This window comes from Ailuropoda melanoleuca, chromosome 4 (assembly GCF_002007445.2).
Source record: "Ailuropoda melanoleuca isolate Jingjing chromosome 4, ASM200744v2, whole genome shotgun sequence".
In the NCBI taxonomy this organism is placed as follows: Eukaryota; Metazoa; Chordata; class Mammalia; order Carnivora; family Ursidae; genus Ailuropoda; species Ailuropoda melanoleuca.
In genome coordinates, this window is record NC_048221.1 from 129,391,663 (window position 1) to 129,412,931 (window position 21,269).

At 40.3% G+C, this 21,269-nt stretch overlaps 1 protein-coding gene across 1 annotated transcript; it reads left to right on the top strand.

Moving 5' to 3' along the window:
* Positions 1 to 2,494: 2,494 nt before the first annotated feature.
* Positions 2,495 to 19,789, top strand: LAPTM4A (lysosomal protein transmembrane 4 alpha). Its single transcript, XM_002914995.4, has 7 exons — positions 2,495 to 2,786; positions 10,528 to 10,648; positions 14,350 to 14,426; positions 14,522 to 14,644; positions 17,441 to 17,536; positions 18,086 to 18,184; positions 19,161 to 19,789. Exons 1-7 carry the CDS (start codon positions 2,676 to 2,678, stop codon positions 19,230 to 19,232), a joined length of 699 nt encoding a protein of 232 aa, XP_002915041.1. The 5' UTR covers positions 2,495 to 2,675; the 3' UTR covers positions 19,233 to 19,789.
* Positions 19,790 to 21,269: the final 1,480 nt, after the last annotated feature.

A 21,269-nucleotide genomic window follows, 5' to 3' on the forward strand; every position in this document is an offset into this window, starting at 1 on the left:
AGTTTATGGAGATATAATTCACATACTTACACATTTCACCTAAAGTGTACAATTTAATGGTTTTTAGTATATTCAGAGTTGTGCCACCATCACAAAAGAGAACATTTTCAACACTGAAAAAGAAACTACATTAAAAACAAAAAAAGAAGCCGCTCCGTCCTCTTTAGCATTCATCCCCTGTTCCCCACCAACTCCAGCCACTGGCAACCACTAATCTACTTTCTGTGTATAGATTTGACTCTTCTGGATAGTTCACAAAAATGTCTCAGACAATATGTGGTCTGTGACTGCCTTCCTTCACTTCGCATAATATTTTTGAGGCATATTATGTATCATTTCTTTTTACTGCTGAATTATATCCCATTAGTATGGAAATTCTACATTTTATTTTTCCATTCCTTGGTTAATGGATTTGGATTGTGTCCATTTTTTTTTCTATGTAACTAATGCCACTATGAACATTTTTTAAAAGATTTTATTTATTTGAGAGAGCAAGAGCACTAGAAAGAGAAAGCAAGCACTAGTGGGGGCAGAGGGAGAGGGAGAAGCAGGCTCCCCGCTGAGCAAGGAGCCCAATGCGGGGCTCAATCCCAGGATCCTGGGATCCTGACCCGGGCCGAAGGCAGACACTTAACTGACTGAGCCACCCAGGTGCCCCACTATGAACATTTGTGATAAAGTTTCACGTGCACTTGATTCTCTTTACATATGTAGGAGTGGAATTGCTGGATCTTACACAGCATCTCTATGTTTAACTTTTTGAAAAACTGTCAAACTTTTTCACAACAGATGCACCGTTTTACATTCTCACCAGCAACGTATGAGGGTTCCAATTTCTCCGCATATTGGCCTTGTAATCTTGGACATGTAATTTAACTTCTCTGTGGAGTTAAATAATATAAAAGTACCTGCCTTTTAGAGTTATTGTTGAAAGGGCGAAATGATTTAAAATAAAGTGATTGGATCCAAGCATGGAACACAATAAGGGCTATGTAATTTTGTGGGGGAGGGGAGTGTTATCATAGTTTAAAGTGGAGAAGTGTCAGAATTCATTGTGAGTTAAATTGCTTCCACCCCACTCCATCCTTCAGGGTAGCCTGATTTCACTATGGCCTCCCAGATAGTTTTGAAGTATTATCTGAACTAGGATAATTGTCCATGGACAATTCTTTCAATGTTGCAGAAGTAAACAAAGACTCTGCTCTTCTAGAATTTACATTTTAGTGGGGGAAATAATCAACAAATTAACATGTAACTTCAAGCAGTGTTCACTGAAGCCAGGTCAGTGCCAAAACCTTTCCTCTGAATCCACAGTGGTCTCCATCTGAGAATATACCTGGGAGAGAGGAAGGCCTTTCTACTCCTTAAAAGGAAGTGTACTTGCCAAAGAGTTAAACCATGTATTTTTTTAAAAGGTAAAAGCCTTAAGTCTCATACAAAAACAAAAGGAACACGCGTCAAAGATTTTATTTACTCAACGAGGAAACCAGTAACAGAGCCAGTTTCAAGGAGAATTTCAAGTACTCATATTGTTAAATCGTGAATAGAAGATGAATTTGCAAAGAGATGCAAAATGCCTTTTTCCGAGGAGCAGTAAGATTCAATGTCAGTTCAACGGACAGGAGTATTGCCTCTTGGTATTAGTTACCTATAATAGAGTTGTACAGAGTTCCCCAGAGAAAGATGGACAGCCCACATAGAATCAGGATACCCAGAAAGGTGTGTCAGACTATGGCTGGTTTTTCACTGAAGGAATCCAGTAATCTTTTGGTCCATTTTAATGTGCTTCACAATTTTTCCCAGTAAAACTCACTCTTATCTGTATAAACCCAACAACTAAGCAGTTCTACTTTATCTTGCTTTTATTTTCCTCAATCCCCTTGCCTCTTAGTTGCCTGAGTTAGGTGGTATTTCTTTGCTCCCAACCAGAAGACTTCACAGCGAGGGAGTGTGTAAACCTAAACCTATACTCCTCCTCCAAGTCCCCAGTTTCCACTCCTGCAGTGGGGAACGCCCCAGAGTAGGGATTAGCCCCGCCCCTTTCCCACTGGCACCGCCCCCGGCCAACCAAATAATCGAGCTGCGCGCAAAGGTCATCACGTGAGCAGTCGTGGTCCCGTGACGCCTCCGAAGCAGTACGTGGCAGAGACATCACTCAAAAAAGTCCTTCGTGCCTCCTTTCTGCCACCAACCCATCTCGTCTCTGCCTCTACCCATTAAACGCCACTATTCTTGCCGCTCTCGTCCCAGGGAGGGTAAACTACCAGGTTACCCCAAACCTTTCTAGGCCTACGAGCCAGCCCTTGTCTTCACGTAAGAGGCGGGGATCCTTTAGCGCTAAGGCGAGTCGCACTTCTGATTGGGCGTGACGTCTTGTCAATCTCCAAGTTTTTCCAATCAGGAGCCGAGTCCATCCCGCTTTCCGCTCTTCCATTGGCCTGTGTGCTGGGAAGGTGGAGGAAGAGGGGTAAACCGAGGTCGCGCGAGAGCGGCGCTCGGCACTCAGTGCGCAGGTGCGAAGGAGCTGGCTGGGGCCTTCGCTGGGGCCTGGCCTGGGGGCGGGCTTGAAGACGCGTCGCTTGGTTTTGGAGACTGGCAGAGCTATCTGGGTTCGACCTCTGGGCGGAAATCGTCTGTCAGGGGTCCATCCTAGAACGAAGCTCGTGAGATTCCCGATGGTGTCCATGACTTTCAAACGGAGCCGCAGCGACCGGTTCTACAGTACCCGGTGCTGCGGCTGTTGCCATGTCCGCACCGGGACGATCATCCTCGGGACCTGGTACATGGTAAGGGCGGGCGGGGCTGGATGGTTGGGGCCCAGGGGAATGCGCATGAGCGGGAAGTGGGGGAGTCAGGTCTGAAATGAAGGGAGTGTTCGCTGGGAGGGGGTGAGGCTCAAAACGGGGTGTTGGGTGGGGCGAGAAGGCAAATGGGAGCCTCTTTTTAGGGTGCTGTAACTTTGACGGAGGGGACTGTGGCCAGGGATCGGAGTGGGGGTGGGCAGGACTGGGGAGATTGTTCCTCGGCTCCAAGTAGAGGAGAAGATCTGAGTGGGGAGAAGCGGAGGCGTTGTGGGCGGGAGTGTGTGTGTGTGTGTGTGTGTGAGAGAGAGAGAGAGAGAGAGGGGGAAGATGGAGAGTAGGGGAAGGTGGGAGGGCTATGGATACTGGGATTTGGTGGGGAGTTATGGAAACTACCTGATTTCGGCCCTTTTTGTACTTACTGTGATCAGAGAGAACACTCTTCCACCTATGCTCCCTGGAGTTTTTACTCCTACGAAACAATTAAGGAGTGGACCTTGAGAAATGCAGCCTAGTTTCGACATTGTCTTGCCTGGAAGGAAATCGAAAGATCCAGCTGTAACGCAGTTGCCTGTGGTTCCTGGACTTTATTTGTCACAGTGTGTGATGTAGGCAGAAAGGCCTGTATTGTAAATCTGGAGATTCTCTTGGAGGCAATACCTTTTGCCGGGATTTACACTCGCTCTGCCTTTTCCTGGGGCAATTTAAAATCCCTGCCCATTAGACGCTTTTTACTCCGTTTTTTAAGAGACTTTTATTGAGAGCCTTTTCTATTCTAGCCACATGTACTAGCATTTCCTGGGGTCCAAGATCCATGTAGTTCTGTGTCATAACCAAGTTGACAGTGTTACTGATTGGTAGTTCACCAGTAATACTTTTGTGATTTCTTACCACTATCTCCAGTATCCCTAGACAGCGAAGCTAATTTATGACTCTCATGGGATAGCTTTCGGCTATAATGAATTTACTGAAGCTTTGACAAACTTTTCATATTGTTGATTTGATTGGCTGCTTTCACTAGTGATTTTGTAATTTGTTGTTGTTTTTGTGGGGTGGTTTTGTTTTGGTATGGAGGGTTGTGGCATTAGTGATACTGTATGGTTTCTGTTAACTTCTGTGAACTACAAAAAAGGAAAAGCTTTATGACATTCTTTTTGGCTTTCTCTGTTATCATTATTTCCCTACCCAGTGCCTTGAAATCATTACCATTTGAACAAACACCAGATGAGAATAATCTTAGTTAGGCAGATACTATTTCATGGCTGACCCCCAGGGGACTACTGACCAGGGGATTATTTCTGACCATCCTGGTTTGTTTGTTTTACAGTTTTGCTTTATTGGCGTACATCAGAAACAACAACTTGAATGTGTAGGCTTACTTGCTTGTTTCTAAGTTTATTTTAATATTTCCTGTACTTTCATATTCAGAAACATCATCTTATTGGTATAATTATATCAGATTTATTCTCAAAAATTCCCTTTTTATATTTTAACTGATTTGTAATATTGGATATTAATCAGTTAATGGCAATAGCAGCATTGCATTTCTCACTTCCTTTTATCTCTTCTCCATTTTGCTAAGGATCTGGGTCTTCAGTTTCTTTTGTTTGTCCTTAGCCTTGCCTTCCATTCCCTTAAATGAATTGTTCAAATCTTTAGGGTCCTCAAGCCTCTTACTCAACCCTGTTTCCCTCATCCCTAGCAGATGACCTCCCCTGCTACTGAATTGAGAAATTGTGTTCATCAGCTGGGACTTGTGCCTGCAAACCTTATCTTCCTGTTTCTTCTCAGATTCTTCTCTCCATTCATAGAACAAAGGATTTCTTGCTCCTCCTCAAGAAGGAAATAACCACCATCCCAATTTCAACCATCTGATTATAATTGGCTGTATTTCTTTCCAGTCTTTTCTAGGCAGATTTTTTCTTTTTTTGTATGCTGTGGGCACAGCTCATAAAAATGAAAGGAATAGCAGGGAAAAATACAAGTTATATACAGAAAAACCCAAAATGCAGGGAGAAAAACTTTAGTAAGGGTATTTATTCTCCCCTGGAGTCACTTGATGTGAAAACGTTTTACATCTCTTCCTTTTCCCCTGCTTTAGTTTTCACAATTTTAGAAGGAGGCCATAGCCATTCTTCCCGTTGTATGGACTTTTGGGTTAGCAGAACACTATAAGCTCCTAAAATCAATTAATCTGTCTTATATAAGGTATTTACTGATTATTTGCAATGTAAAAGGCTTTATTGGACATACAAAAAGAATAAATTAACATTCGTTGGGGCCATTTCTTGTTATCTTTTGTTTTTCCGTTACCTGCCACACAAAGGCTCTCAGATGTTTCTTGTCTTGAGAATGATATCTGCCCTTAAGATACGATATCACAGAGATTTTTGGAGCACATATACAAGAATGAAACTTAAAACGGTACAGTGACAAGGAAGAGGGGAAAGGTGGTCAGTAACATCAGATTCTAATTGGATGAAGGATTGGGAAAAGGCCGTTGGTTTCGTTGGTGACTTTCAAAAATGTAGCTTTAGTACCACAGCAATATAAAAAACACAATTTCTGTAACAAGACCACCTACACAAAAGTGTAGTATAATACCTCTAACAAAGAGGACTTGTCCAAACAGTGTATTTTGTTACTGGAAGCTTCTTTACTAAGACAGAAGTAATAAGAGATTGACTGAGGTAGAATGCCACTTCCCTCCTCTATTACCTTGTCAAGGATCCTCCCTTCTCAGTTTCAGGTGGGAGGATATTTATTATCCTCTTTAGATTGCCTCTGTGCTGTTTGAAACCTGGGATGGGGGGGTGCAGCGCTCCCTCCTGCTGGGCGAAAACACTGTGTCGGTGAAGGTCTCTGATACAGTGTCATTGCTTTCTGGCAACTGGTCTAGTGTTAAGGCCATTCTAACATTGTGTACTGAAGTATAAATTCTGTGGTATTAAATAGTGCAGGATGTAAAGAAGCTGGAGCCAGAGATGTGCCATCCCCGAAGTGTTAGCTTTTGGCGTTTTAGATTGGAAAGAAGCCTAATCCCTGGTTAAGTTATACAGAATTTCAGAATGAGCTCTAGTTTAAATTCTGGCATTCCTAAAATTGTTTTCTCTGTTATTTAGTCAGATGATTTCACACAAACTTGTTACGTAGTGTAAGTTCAGATGTTCATTGAATAATTGAAAATAGGCTTACAGATGGGCTATAGGACTGCCCTTCATGGTTGATGTTGTGTTACAAGAATACATTTTAAGCATTTGTAATAATTTTAGGTCTTGGAAAGACTTAATATATGGCTAATTTTTCATGAATGTCTCAGACATAAACAATCTGAAGTTTATAGCTGGGAGAAAAGACTGCTTTCCTCAAGCTCTGTTCCTTTTCAGCCCTCATTCCTGGTTTCTTTAAATAAGGGTAAAACCTGTTTATATTTCAAAGTTGGTATTTTTCCTCAAACACACTTTTTTGTGCCTCAGTACTTTTGCATGAGCTATCTCTTCCCCCCCCCGTCACTTTTTAAAAACTTTATTAAAATTTCAAATATAAAGAATAGTGAGATAGTATTAACATCTCCCATTTACTCAACACCCAGCTGTGACTTTTAACAACACTTTGCCAATTCCGTTTAATTTTTTAATGGTTAGCTCAAATGTTTCCTTGGTGAAGCTTTTCTTGTTTCCCAGCCAGAGTTCTGATTTCCTCACTGTGTACCTGGAAAAGTTTCTACATACCACTTGTCTGTGCTTATTAAATAGTACTTATTGCATGATTACTAAGGATTATCTTTTTATTTTTCTCCCCCACAAGATGTTCTCCTTGAGGGAAAAAGATGATAGGTCTTACTCTATAAAATGTGTATAGTAGCTAGCTCGTTAATTAGAACATCTGAAGTATTCATTAGACATTTGTAAAATTGTCTCCTCCCAAAAGGAGCAGGATAACTCATTTGTAACTGCACATACCAGTACAACAGAAAGTTTATATGTATGTGAAACATTTAACAATTTTTATAGAGATTGGCCATTTTGGTCTTTATCTGCTGAGAGTGCTTCGGTGATTTGCTCCCAGTGGAGACTCACTCTGCCTGTGGGACCCTTATCAGGATGCCCTGAAGCACGTACATTGTTTTAATTATAGTCTCAGCAGATAGTGGGTTGTGGCAAAATATACCGTGGGAATCTAAAGAAAAATGATTTAAAACAAAAACCAGCTCCCAAAGAATCTCCTGGGATGGGTGTGGCAGTGAGATGAGAAAGCAAAGAGGAATTCCTTTCTGGAGGCTGAGTACTTCCTGGGTCTGATAACTGTTCTTTGTAACAAAATCTACACATCTGGTTTTTGTAATTGTTTACTTATACAAGGTGTGCAAAAGGCTTGCAAAGATAATGCAAGCTATATAATTTGGCCCAATAAATTTACAGGACTGCTTCTACATTGAATGGGATGTCCATAGCCCATGCCGTTAACGTATTTGCTGTATTCTGTGCCTCCATATTGAGAGGTTTAGAGGTTAATCATTATTTTAATTACATTTTTCCTGAATAAATAAAAGGAAAAAATCAATTGGGAATAAAGATCTGAAATTGTGCATACTTGTTATTTTCAGAGAAATTTTATATTGCAAGACTGTAAAGTTGAATTTTTGTATTTTTTGAAAAGTTCTCTGTGGAATTTAGTAAAGTATCGACTATAATCAAAAGTGAATATCACAGGGCCTAAATAGGAGCACTGGATGGGTGCTCAGTTTAAGATCACAAGGATGGATTTTCCAGGTTAGTACTTTAAAATGTAGGTTGAAGTTCTAATGAAATATAGTGATCTAATGGAATATAATTAACTCTGAAGATTTGAATTGTGTGAGCTTTTAAAGAAGTAACACTGCAATTTATTTGATCGTTTCTTGGTCCTTTTGGTTAGAGCTGTGGTTTTTGTTTAATACTCCGGGTTGTGACAATGAAGTGAAATTTGAAGTATCACTAATATTGCAAGAAGATAATGGTGGATGAGTCTGTGGCTTATCCATGTGAGAGGAAAGAGATTTTTTAAGTCCTACATGCAATAAAAATATTTAGGAAGGGAAAATTAAACTCCTAAATAATTTTGATTGTGTCATTTCCTTCATTTAGTTATTGAGTTTCGTGTGTTTTTCTTGATACGAGAATGTTTTCTGTACTATGCAGAGTTTTTAACTATAACTATATGGTGGTTAACAAAGAATAGTTTGCTGAATTGATTTCAAACTGATTTTCATACACAGAACCTATAAAGTTTCAGTAGCTATATCTAATTGTTCAATAATTAATTTACCTAGTTGGATGAGCTGGTAGCCAAAGCCCATTGCAATGAAAATGGAAAAAAATCAGCTTTCAACCAGGGAGCCACATTGCTTGTCTTTTGTGAGACCTTTCAGGAGTTGAAGGATAAAGTACCTTGCTTTTGAGCATTGCATGTTAACTGAGCATATTTATTTGGACAGTAAAGTATAAACATTTTATAACCTTAGATGATAGTTTCTGTTGGAGAGACCTCAAAACAGAAATTGCTTAGGAATGGGTATAAGTAATCGTGTGGTGCTCCGAAGCAGGATGTCTTAAAAAGAAACAGGTTTGTATCCTAGCTGTCTCCTCCACCGTATCAGTGAACTTACCACAAGTTATTTCACTTGTTGAAACTTAGTTTTCTCATCTGCAGATGGGCTTTAGTAGTATTTTCTTCACCAGGTTGTTGGGAGGAGTGAGTGAAGTAATGCATGTGAATATGCCTGGTATATAGTATATCCTCAGTAAATGTCAGTTGATTCTGAATTTGATATTGTGACATTGTTTAGATCTCCTGATCTTATTGAATGATAAAACTTGGGTTGCTTGTCTTAGAGAATGTGAAGTGCCTTCAACTGAGAAACTGTTATTTTTCATTCAGGACCAACAGGAGAGCGCTACATAACAGAGCTTGTTTAAAGTACTGTTGATGATAAGGCTCTAATGTTTTTTTTAAAAGTATCAAATATGGAGATTTTCATGAAGGGAAGAGGACAGATTCTGTGAACTTTCAGAGAAGGCTGACTCCAGTCCCTGGTGGTTTTCTGTATTGAATCATCAACAGGACTGTTTTTGAGCACCTCAGGGAAGGGGTGCTTCCTGGGATACTGTAGGGGTTCACTAACCACTAGAGGCATAGGTAATTTCTTCTTTAAATAGAGTTACAACCCTGGGAAATTAGGAAAATTCACAAGATATTATGATGGAATTTAAGCAAGAAGTGTGACAAAGACTCAAGATGTTTCTCTGAAAGTGATAAGGAATTTTATGCAAAGATTGCTGGTTAATGGGAAGAGGATAACCGCTGGACATCTGCGCTTGGCCCAGTTCTCTTTTACTAGTGACTGAGATGGAGATAACAGATTCCATGCTGATCCTATTTTCAAAAAAAAAAGAGATAGGAGGTCTGTAGGGTGTCCAAATCTAGATCCAGAGTATCTTGACAGGCAAGAATATAGTACAGTGAAATTCCATTGCAGATGTGTAAGGGTTTATGCGTGGGCCCCTGGATCTAAGTCTGCAGGTTCAGGTGGTAGCTTAGCAGAATCAGGTGTGAAAAAGAAGGGTTTTAGGGAGTTACTCTCACATGGCGTTCAAAAAACGTACGAAGCCAGTATGATTTCGGGCTATGCTAGTTGAAATTCATTAACTTAGGCCGTAGGAACCGAGATCCCTGTGTGCCCTGACCAGGTTGACCTTACTTCATTTTCTGGTATGGCCAACAAACTGCAGCGTGTGTCTAGAGGAGAGCAGAAAGGAGGTAGTGAGGTAGCTGGACAGTGTTAAACCATTAGAGACATGGTTGAAGTACCTGAATGTTTATTCTAGAAAAGATTATTTGGGCCCATGTCAGCTCCCCTTAGGTGTTAGAGGAGCACCGACTCAAAGAGGGGAGCATGTTATTTCAAAAGGTAGAGTTAAGGCCAGTAGGTGAAAGTCAAAATGACATAGTTAAAATCTTGGAAAGTCTTTTAAGCATTTGAGTCAGGCCTAAGAGGAAATGAAATAGTTTTCTGTCATTAGATAGGACATACTGTAGAGGAGTGTCAGGCTTATCTGTCGGATCACTATTTACTTAACTGGTGGGTATTACATTTATCCTGATGAATAAGTGCATTGGATGAACCGTAGTTTCTTCAAGCCCAGAAATTCTGAGATTGGTGTATGAATAAATACATGACTCAGAACATGAACAGTTTGTAATGATTTCTTTTAATTGTTTTGCCATTTATTAACACAGGGTCAGTCAACACATATTTGCTCTGAAACGTTTAAGTTTATAATTTAAGAAATACTTATTTTTATTTATTTTTATTTTTTTTTAAAAGATTTTATTTATTTATTTGACAGAGATAGAGACAGCCAGTGAGAGAGGGAACACAAGCAGGGGGAGTGGGAGAGGAAGAAGCAGGCTCATAGCGGAGGAGCCTGATGTGGGGCTCGATCCCATAACGCCGGGATCACGCCCTGAGCCGAAGGCAGACGCTTAACCGCTGTGCCACCCAGGCGCCCCAAGAAATACTTATTTTTAGAAGGGTATTGCATATTTTATCTACAGGTAGTCTGCTACTATTTTCTGTCTTTGTTACTGCGAGTAAAATGGCATAAACATGGGAAGACATGTAAAGATTGTGGTGAAGACTGTTTCTTGATTAATAATATAATTGGTAACATCTTATCTTTTACAGGTGGTAAACCTGTTGATGGCAATTTTGCTGACCGTGGAAGTAACTCATCCAAACTCAATGCCAGCTGTTAACATTCAGTATGAAGTCATTGGCAATTACTATTCATCTGAGAGAATGGCTGGTATGTTTTTAGTTGAAAGTATCTCCTGCTAATTACACACACACACACACACACAAATTATTTAGAGGATTGGTTAAATTGTATTTAAGTTATTCTACTTGCTGAGGCATAAAAGTGTTTTTATGGGTTTTTCAAAGCTATTCAGTGAGAATTGTAATTGAGCACTTCTGGCCAGAAAATGTTATGGACTACTAGAAGATTTTTTGAGAAATGTACATTGTATCCCTTGATTTTTGTCAGTGCTGTGCAGATAGAAGAAATTATAAAAAGACTTGTAAGCCTTTAAGATCTGCTGGCAAGTGTAGTAGAGGATGGGAGAAAATGGGCTTATAGGAAAATAGGAAATACGAATTATTGGAATATTTGCTGAAATTTTTTGCTCAGCGTCACAATTCTAAATATATTTCAATCATTTAGATTAAGGAAGACAATGTTGGAGTTAAAAATAGAAGGTATTTATGGAAATTATCTTTTTAAACCTGTTTATTCTCTGATAGCATTTTCATTATCTTTCTCTAAAAAACAGGTGCAGAAAAATTCTAGTTAAGATTTTATATTGGGCACCTGGGTGGCTCAGTCCTTTAGGTGCCTGCCTTCGGCTCGGGTCATGATCCCAGTTGGGATCGAGTCCTGCATCTGACTCCCTGCTCAGCAGGCAGTCTGCTTCTCCCTCTGCCCTTCCCCCTGCTCATGAGCTCTCAGTTTCTCTCTCTCTCTCAAATAATAAAAAATAAAAAAGATTTTATATTATAAATGTTAGAAATTTAATACAAACTTTCCAGTGCAAAGTTTTTGCACGTTTAAAATTTCACTTCAGGAAAATGTTCTGAGTACTCCTGTATATTTATAATGTTACAGGATCTAGGTTATATTTTTAGGTTTGTTAGCTTTTATTATAAATTCTTGAGCTTTATTACATTTATGATCTTCTCTGATAAATTTATGAAGTTTGTTTTTTAAAAAATTTTGGTTGTTAATTCAAATAATTCACTCATTGTCCACAGGGCTAACTGCTATTTCTAGGATTCAAGTAGAGTTTTGTGGCCATCTGTTGACATTGTAGTATAAAAACACTGACAGTTGTTTGCACTGTGTTTAAGTGCTTTTTAAATGAGTCTGCTGAATGTTTATTCAGATATATAATCCTTTAATTTTTTTATTAAATGCGATAAAAGAGATACCAAGAACATTAGAAACATCCCTCCTGGTGTTTGTTTTTTCTTCGAGTTAGTCTATTTCTATTTAAAAATCAAAATACAATGATGAGTAAAACATTAGTTTTTAATGGCTATTTTTGGTACTTTAGGCTGTAAAATGGTACAAAACCTGATAATGTCAGCATTTTTTCAGCCTGCAGTGTCAGCATATGTTTCTCTTAAAATCAAGGTGTAGAAAAAGATATACGGCTATTGACCGTTCTTGTAGGTCTGTACAACTGGCTGCCTTGGCTAGAGCTGCAGGGACGGAGTCCTGGGTTTCCTGCATGCTGTGTGAGTGCTGTGCCTGCTGTAGACAGAATCAGATATATTCGTTATCATACTTGTGTTGGTTACAGTTCTGCTGAAGTTCCTATTCTTTTTTTTTTTTTTTTTAAAGATTTTTTTATTTATTTATTCAACAGAGATAGAGACAGCCAGTGAGAGAGGGAACACAAGCAGGGGGAGTAGGAGAGGAAGAAGCAGGCTCATAGCGGAGGAGCCTGATGTGGGGCTCGATCCCATAACACCGGGATCACGCCCTGAGTCGAAGGCAGACGCTTAAACCGCTGTGCCACCCAGGCGCCCCTGAAGTTCCTATTCTTGACAGAAAATAAAAATGCATAGTACTTGGTCATACGGTAGTTTTTGTCTCTTTGGAAGTATAAAGTTGACTTTCCCACGACCCGGTGTTATAATGGCAAGTTCTGATCATTGGCCTTTTTTATTTTTTTAAGATTTTATTTTAATTTTATTTAAGATTATTTATTTATTTGAGAGAGAGAGCAAGCGCGTGCTCGCGCGTGCTCACATGTGCGCACAAGCCAGGGGAGAGGGAGAGGAAGAAGCAGACTTCCCGCTGAGCAGGGAGCCCAATGCAGGGCTCGATTCCAAGACCCTAGGATCATGACCTGAGCCGAAGGCAGACGCTTAACCGACTGCGCCACCTAGGCGCCCCAGCCTGCTGGCTGATTTTAAATAATAAGGTTCACGATCAGTTATTTTTAATCAGTGAAACAGAATACGACACTCAATATATATGAGATGCTTCTGTAACATATACAAGCTGTTTTTCAAATATGAATTTAACTTTATGTTCACATTGGTAATGGGTGAACACTTGGGGCCCCCTGGAGGAGGTTCTTGAATGTGGTGGTGGCTGGAAACTTGAGGTTCATATCTGGGTATTTAGCCCCCCCGTATTTCGTTTGCTTTGTTGACTCACAAATATCAGAGCATCTCTTGTTCTCAGTATTATATATGTATTTTTCACCTGTCATCCCATTTCTCCCCTTTATGCTATAGGGCATCTAGAGGATATCCTCTAGAAAAATTTAAAGAGGGCTGTTCTTACCTAGTTTAGTGCCAGATATTGATGGTGTTTGTACTGCCAAGTGACAAGATGATAGATGACATTTGTCTAATAGTGGGAATATTTGGCAATTATTCTAATCATCGTTATTAGTAGTACCCTTCTGGTTCTCAGTCTATCCAGAGTCAAAGAGTTAACTTTAGATCTTTGCTAGGAAACTCAAGTCGACTGTGACTTAGTATTGTTGAGATTACTCTGGTGTTTTATGAGATGATTAATGAACTTGGATAATGTAGAGGAAGGGGACAACCTGAGAAAGAGGTGGGGAACAAAGAAAAGCCCTGTAAAGTAGCAGAGAAATCATGAGGAGGGAATGGGGAGCAGCGAGTTCACATGTTGGGATGGGGGAGAGGAGGTTAATGGAGAACCTTGAATTTCTGATTGTGTATTTTATTTGAGGCCAGAGGGGGCAGCTGTAATGCTCTGTTTTTAATACATCTGTGTCTTTCAAGCAAGTACCAGCCTTTCCCTCCTGTGGAACCCTGCTTAGCTCACAAGACCCAACTTGTGTCATTCCATATTTTTGTTCCTGATTCCCCTGGGAAAGCTAATTGTTTCTCTTTCTGTTGTGGCACTTGCCACATTGGATTATAATTCTCTGTTTGCACACCCTCAGACTCTTAGACTCTGGGCAGAGATCTGTCTCCTTAGCTGAGTGATTAGTGGATAAGAGTCAGTGAGCTGGGGGCGCCTGGGTGGCACAGCGGTTAAGCGTCTGCCTTCAGCTCAGGGCGTGATCCTGGCGTTATGGGATCGAGCCCCACGTCAGGCTCCTCAGCTATGAGCCTGCTTCTTCCTCTCCCACTCCCCGCTTGTGTTCCCTCTCTCGCTGGCTGTCTCTATCTCTGTCTAATAAATAAATAAAAAATCTTTAAAAAAAAAAAAAAGAGTCAGTGAGCTGTAGCCAGTTTAATAGAGAAGAAAAACAAAGGTGTGAATTCCTCAAACGTCATTACTTAATGCTGAGACAGATTTTTTTTTTTTCTTAACAGGGTTGGTCTTAGATTTTTTCATAGTCAGCCTTGAAAATACTCATTTTTTAAGCTAACTTTAAAACATTATTTTGTCATGAAGAGTTTTGTTCTTTTTGTTATGTAAGTAGCTTAATTAGATTTTTGTTTTTGTTTTCTTAGATAATGCCTGTGTTCTTTTTGCCGTCTCTGTTCTTATGTTTATAATCAGTTCAATGCTGGTATATGGAGCAATTTCCGTAAGTATCCTGTATTTTCGACTTTTAGAGTTTGACCTTTACTGAGTGATACTTAAATTTGTTGTGATGTTGTGGTTGTTATTTTTTGTCTTCAGTATCAAGTGGGTTGGCTGATTCCATTCTTCTGTTACCGGCTTTTTGACTTCGTTCTTAGTTGCCTGGTTGCTATCAGTTCTCTCACTTACTTGCCAAGAATCAAAGAGTATCTGGATCAATTAGTAAGTGTGTATTAATTAAACTTGTTTTCTTTATTTTAAGTAAAATATTTAAATCGAAATTTTGAGTCAGCTTTTGGTACTATTTTTATTTTATTTTAATCTACCCTACGTCTTTTTTAAAGTGTTTTAAAATAATTATTACTACTCTTAATTACCGTGGTGAAACCAGTAAGATACAGGTAGAATATCTTCTTACTAGTACCATTTGGATATTCCAGTATTAAAGGTCTCTAAAGATGGATATCATAGAACGTAAGGAGTAGTTCAACTTTTGTTTTGAGTACACTAGTAGTATAATAATTTGGCTCTAGAGGTTTTTCCCTCTATTCAGAAGTAGAGCATTCCTGTGAAATCTTTTATAAGCTGAAATGTAAACGATTGTTCCCAGACCCCCCAGATAATCTTAGTCTTTTCTGATACCCAAGGGCTCATCTTGCTAACGGATGCACAAAATAAGTTGAGGTCAAGCACAGATGCTCACAGACACAGCTCACTGGTCAGCGGCTGGATGCGGAGATGCTGGGCGGAGCGCACCCGATGCTGCCTGGGGTGTGTGCTGCCGCTCCCAGCAGCTTGCTATCACAGGAACCTGAATGCTGTTGTCACTCTTCCCCTTTTTCCTTTGCACATATCCATAGCTAATACTTGAGTGTTTACTGTAGCCTTTGCTCTATTTGAGGCAAATTGTTGGTGAATTGTGTAGATACGAACATAGCTTCTCTGTCTCTCCGAGGAGCAGCCCATGGATTTGGGGGAATTAAGAGGCATCTGTGATAATGAACTAGAACTGTCTCACGGACAGCATTAGTGTGGAGCTTAGATTAACGCTGTGTGATAAAGTGGCAGGGAACCCGCTGGGCTAGAGTAAGGTCCGGAAGGAGGTGTGGAATCCAGATAAAGTGCATTTCAAAAATGCTGTCTTTTAGGAATTTTCTCCCTGCTTCCAGATTTTCTGCCTGCTCCATCTTGCATACCACCAAATTTATCATTCATTCATTCAGAAAACATTTGGTGGTTGCTTCTTACGTGCAAGGCACTGTGCTGCATTTTTGGAATACGTCAGCAGAACTTACTTACTAGTAGGGAACTGGAAAATTGACAATTACTGCATTAAAACTGTGGTAAAAAGCTGTGAAGGAAAAGCGTAGGCTGCATGAGTGGATGTCCCACGGGTGTCAGACGTGGGCTGGAAAGCAAGGCTTGAATTGCCCTCAAGAGTCTGAGTAGGAATTAGGACAGGGAAGATACAGAAGCAGATGTTCCCGGTCACAGAGACCCTTCAAGGCGGGAAGGAACATTCTGTGTGTAGTCAGAGGACTATAACTTGACCATGGTGGTTGGCACGTATACTTAGGGAGGGAAGCAAAGCAGCATGTGATGAGCGGGAGAGAAGCAGCTGGGGGCAGGGCGCAGTGTCCTAGTTGGCCGGGGTCAGAAGGTTCCTCATTCTAATCTCTCTTATCATGTCATGCCTAGCTGAAAAATTGGAAACCTTCTGAATAAAAGCTATAGCATTCCCCCACGAACTGGTCCCATTCAGTTTTTGTCTTTCAATTTATAAATGAAGGCTTAAAGAACAGTTTTGTCCCAAGGAGACACTTAGTTTGGTTTGGAGTTGGTGTGTGCGGGTACTTTCTTTGTTGGCCCTTTGGGATTTTGCATGCTGCTTTTTTATAAAAATTATTTGGGCCTTTGCGTTGACATTTCCATCAAAAACATATGTTTTTAAAAACTAGATGAGCTTTAAAGGAGAACATTAGAATGATTTTTTTTTTTACCATTCCTTTTACAGACCCCAGTGGCTTCTCCCCTCTCTTATGTTCATTTGGTCTCTCAGACTGGCAAATACCTTCTCTGTTGGCCAGCTTGTGAATCCTTAATTATTCTTTCTTAATGCCCTTCTGGAACCCTGCTCATTGCCTTGTACATGATAAATGCTGAATAAATACTTGAGTAAATAAAGTTGACCCTTAGCAGTAGAATGTAGTATATCTGCAGTAAATCACAGAGGTTTGCCTGCTTTTGTAACCACAGACGTGCCACCTTTTTGCCCCTTTCTGGTGAGCATTGAGACTGATGATTGGCTTTTAGAAAAACTAATTTCCCAAGGTAGGACTAAATGACCCATGGAACTTAGATCTAAGTTTAGCACCTCTGGACTTGGTGACTCAGGGGCAAATCTGCAGTTGTATACAGGAGATAGTGTTTTCCAAAGGCCAGAAAGATGTAGAATAGTGAAAAGTAAAGAGAAGATTGGCTCAGTTTGGACAGCAGTATTCAGATGTGTTTTAAGTGTTCGGTGGCATGCGTTGATGATTATGAGGCTTGAAGGTACCATGAGTTTAATTCTGTTTGTAAGTTTTTATTGGAAATCAGTTCTGACTTTGGTGCCTTTTTGTATTTTTAAGATGCTCTCTAGACCACAGTGAAGTGCGAGTGGCGTAGCTGAATTATGAGTGTGTCTGTATTTAGTGTATAAATGTCATGGTTTAGAGCAGCTTTAGGTTAACAGCAAAACTGAATGGAAAGTGCCCCCCCCACCTCCTCCTGCTGTCCACGTGCCAAACCATAGTGGTCCATTTGTTACAAGTGATGGGCCTTCATGGACACATCATTATCACACAGAGTTCATCGTGGACTTGAGGGTACACTTGTGGTGTACATCCTGTAGGATTGGACAGGTGTGTGATGATGAAAAGTAGTCACTGTGGTATCAAACAGAATAGTTTCACTGCCCTAAAAATCCTCTCTACTCTGCCTGTTCACCTCTCCCCTCCCCCCACTTTTTTTTTATAGCCTGATTTTCCCTACAAAGATGACCTCCTGGCATTGGACTCCAGCTGCCTCCTCTTCATTGTTCTTGTGTTCTTTGCCTTATTCATCATTTTTAAGGTGAGTTGCTGACTAAATATTTGGGTGGCCAGTTAGACTGACACTGTTCATCTAAACTTTTTTGTTGCCTTTTCTCCTTATGGTTCACAGTTAGGGGACAGTGTTTATTCTGACATAGTAGTAAAGGTAGCATCTGGGGGGATGCCCTCCCTCTTGTTTCCGGAGAGTGGTTGGAAATGCTAGGATCCTTCCTAAGTGTAAGGAACATCTTGTTTTTTGGAAGTAGTCCATGATTTGATTGAAAATCTGTTAAAATTCCAAAGGTTCAGAGACAGAATTTCTTCTGCAGCACAGTGGTTATCAGACCTGAATTAAAACCCCAGTTCTGGTTTCTCTGTAAAATGCTATCAGTCAAACTTGTGATCAATCAAACTTGCGATATTTAAGTGTGAGCAGGTAGGGAAAGGGCCTGGCCTGTGCTAGGTTCAAATGGGTGTCTGTTCCCTCCTCCATAGAGCACATGTAGGGGAAAGCATAAGTCACCTAAATTTTAGAGCAGGTAGTCTGTTGAGTTTCTAGCGTATGGAAATTTTGTTTGCATTCTTTCAGGCTTATCTCATCAACTGTGTTTGGAACTGCTATAAATATATCAACAACAGAAACATGCCAGAGATCGCCGTGTACCCTGCCTTTGAAGCACCTCCACAGGTGAATGACCTTTTAATATAGTATATCCTCAGTAGCCATTATTGAGTATTCTCAAGAGCCTGGATCTTCCTCTTCAATGCCATATGTCTGGTTTTGGGCGTGGATAGCTTACATCTGCAAGATTCAGCATTTCCCTTTGGAAACCTGGGCGCATGGGTGAGAGGCCCCTGCATTGCTCATTCAGCTTCACTCCTAGGTAGTCTCCAGGAGGGTTGCGTTTTGCAGGGAAGATCAGACAGGAAGCAGCCCTGTGAACCATGCCAGGCTGGTGGCTTCTGGAACTTCTAAGGATGGGGTACCGTCACGTGCAGCTTGTATTGCTTTCAAAAAACATCCACTTGATCGAAAGGGGAAGCTGGTGGTTCTGTGGGGAGATGAATGCATGGGTTCCGTGAGTGTGTGGGGAGGCCTCCGTCTAGGGGCCCTTTAGTTGCTGCTGTATTAACTTTTCCTGGTTTTCAACATGTAGAACGTATGTGGCCCCTGTAGAGCCAGCCTGTCACACTTGGAGTCACTTGGGTTGGAATGCCACTCCTATGTACGTGAACCCTTTACCCTAGAAGAAATGATAGAAGTGCCTGATCCTTTGATCATGGATTCTGATGAAATCCAGGATCCAGCATCTTCTCGGAGGCTTCCTTTAGCGTGGTTCTGTGGTGCCCTTAACCTGGATTTGCAGCCCCAGAGGCATTGGGGGCTTTGTCAGTCACACTGTGGGGGGGAGGGGAGAGCCGTGCCACCTACTTCCTTTCCTGTCAAGGTGTTCTGGTGCCTCAGGGTCCGTTCAGAAGCAAAATCTGCCCCTCCCCCCATCCCTTTAGCAGTCTTGGATCAGACGCTCACCTCGTGACCAGTCCTGTCTGTGCTCAGGAACTTTTTAGCTCACAAATTCTTCAGCTAAAATCTGAAAGCTGAATTATTCCAGGTAGGATTTTAAAGGTGCTTTAAGTCCAATAGAATTTTTTTCTCTCTTCAGTATGTTTTGCCAACCTATGAAATGGCTGTGAAGATGCCTGAGAAAGAGCCGCCTCCTTACATACCTGCCTGAAGAAATCTGCCTTTGTCAGTAAACCCTATACCAGCTTTTTGTCTTGTTTATTTTACAGAATGCTGCAATACAGGGCTCTTCAAACTTGTTTGATATAAAATACATTTTCCTTTGTTTAAGCATTTATTTTCAAACACTAACAAGCTTTTTGGACATCTTATTCAAAGTCAGGTGTTTGTTTTTTTGTCGTTAAGTCTATACATTTTAATAGTTTTTGGAGACAATCTAGGTTAAGCAAGAGCAAAGTGCCATTGTTTGCCTTTAATGGGGGGTGGGAAGGGGTGGGTATTCTCTACACATTTTCTTTTTTAACTTTGCACTTTCTTTATATAATAGTTTGCATTTTGGTTATTTGCTGCCCTGGATACTTTCAGGAAGAATGACTTAAATATTCAGGGTGAGTGAGTTGGATATAAGATCTGAAGTTTTCAGGTATGAAAACAAGAAAAATACATAACATTTTAACTTGACTGTGGAAGATGACGGTTGCATGTTTCTAATTTGTATGTGTTTTCATCTTTGTGATAAGATGCTTTAATAAATCTCTTAAATATTTACTGTTGTCATTTTTTAAAAAAAAAAATCCATTATCCTTTTTTGGTAGATAGAATCTAACATTTTCCATTACAATAAACTCAGACTCTCAGGGTCTTTTGGTACTTTGAGAATACAGTATAGGCTTAATTAGCATTTCTTTAGTCCAGTAACCGAAATATTATTTAAAGTTATGGTGAAGATATTACTTGAATCAGAGGCCAGAAATTAATATTGACGGTTTGTTAGGAGAAGAATTATATGATGAGGGCAGCAAGCTGTTTTTTTTATGTAGAGGTCATTTAGTATTTAGATAATGAGTTCATCAAGAATAATTCAATAGGGGCTCCTGGGTAGCTCGGTTGTTTAAGCATCTGCCTTCAGCTTGGGTCATGATCTTGAGGTCCTGGGATGGAGCCCCACATCAAGCTCTCTGCTCAGCAGGGAGCCTGCTTCTCCCTCTCCCGCTGCCTACCACTCCCCTTGCTTGTGTGCTCTGTTGAATGAATAAATAAAAATCTTAAAGAATTCAGTAATTCAAGAATAATTAAAAAATACATCAGTTGACCTTCAGAGGGGAGCCAAAGAGAAAGCAAGTGAACTGCACCTTATAGACCATACAACTAAAACTTTTCTCCTGAAAATACTCCATCTTGCATCTTGCTAAGAATGTAGCAGTAGTGGCCTTACACACATTGACCATATAGACACGTGAACGTATTTTACACATTTTTTAAAGGGCTAATGGAATTGTTTGGCTGCAATCTCACTTTTATAAACACCTGCCATCACCAAAATAAAGAGTAAACTTTATATTTAGAAGGGTAGTACAGTTGTGTCTGGGAGTATACCCAGTTGTGGGTAGTATAAGATATTTTACTGATCTTATGATTTTAGAACATTTCAAAATTGGAGACAACTTTTCTGGGATAGGTCTCACTTCGTTTCTTTATAAAAACAAATAGAAATCTCAGATTCATCAGGTTTCCTTAGTTATTACTGTTGGTTTGTGTTCTCTGTTGAAGATTATGCTAAGCAGTGTTATGATATTAACCACTCTTAATAGCTCTTTATTAACGGTACAATTGCATCAAAATGTGAACACATCAGACCTTGACTTGGGGGGCTCCTTTTAGGACGGGGGGTGGGAGTGGCATTTGCCTGCAATCCATAGCCAAGCTCAGTGAGCCCAACTGGGCCGTGTTGTTCCTGGAGTGGAAATGGTGGGCCATCGTGACCTTTAATCACGACTTCATTTGAAGCAGGTTTATCTTCTGGAAAAGGACACAGGCCTTGGACTTTATGAAGAAAAGTCACAGTGTGTTAAATCCAATCATTTTCCCTAAGGTAGGGGAAAAACTTATGATTGTCAAGGGATCATGTTTCCAGTAAAGGGAAATTTGTTGTCACATAACAGTTAAGTATCCTCCTGAATGTGCCAAAATTGTTTGCTTTAAAAAGGTAATTTTTTTTTCCTCTGCTAGTTTTGGAGAAAAACGGTAG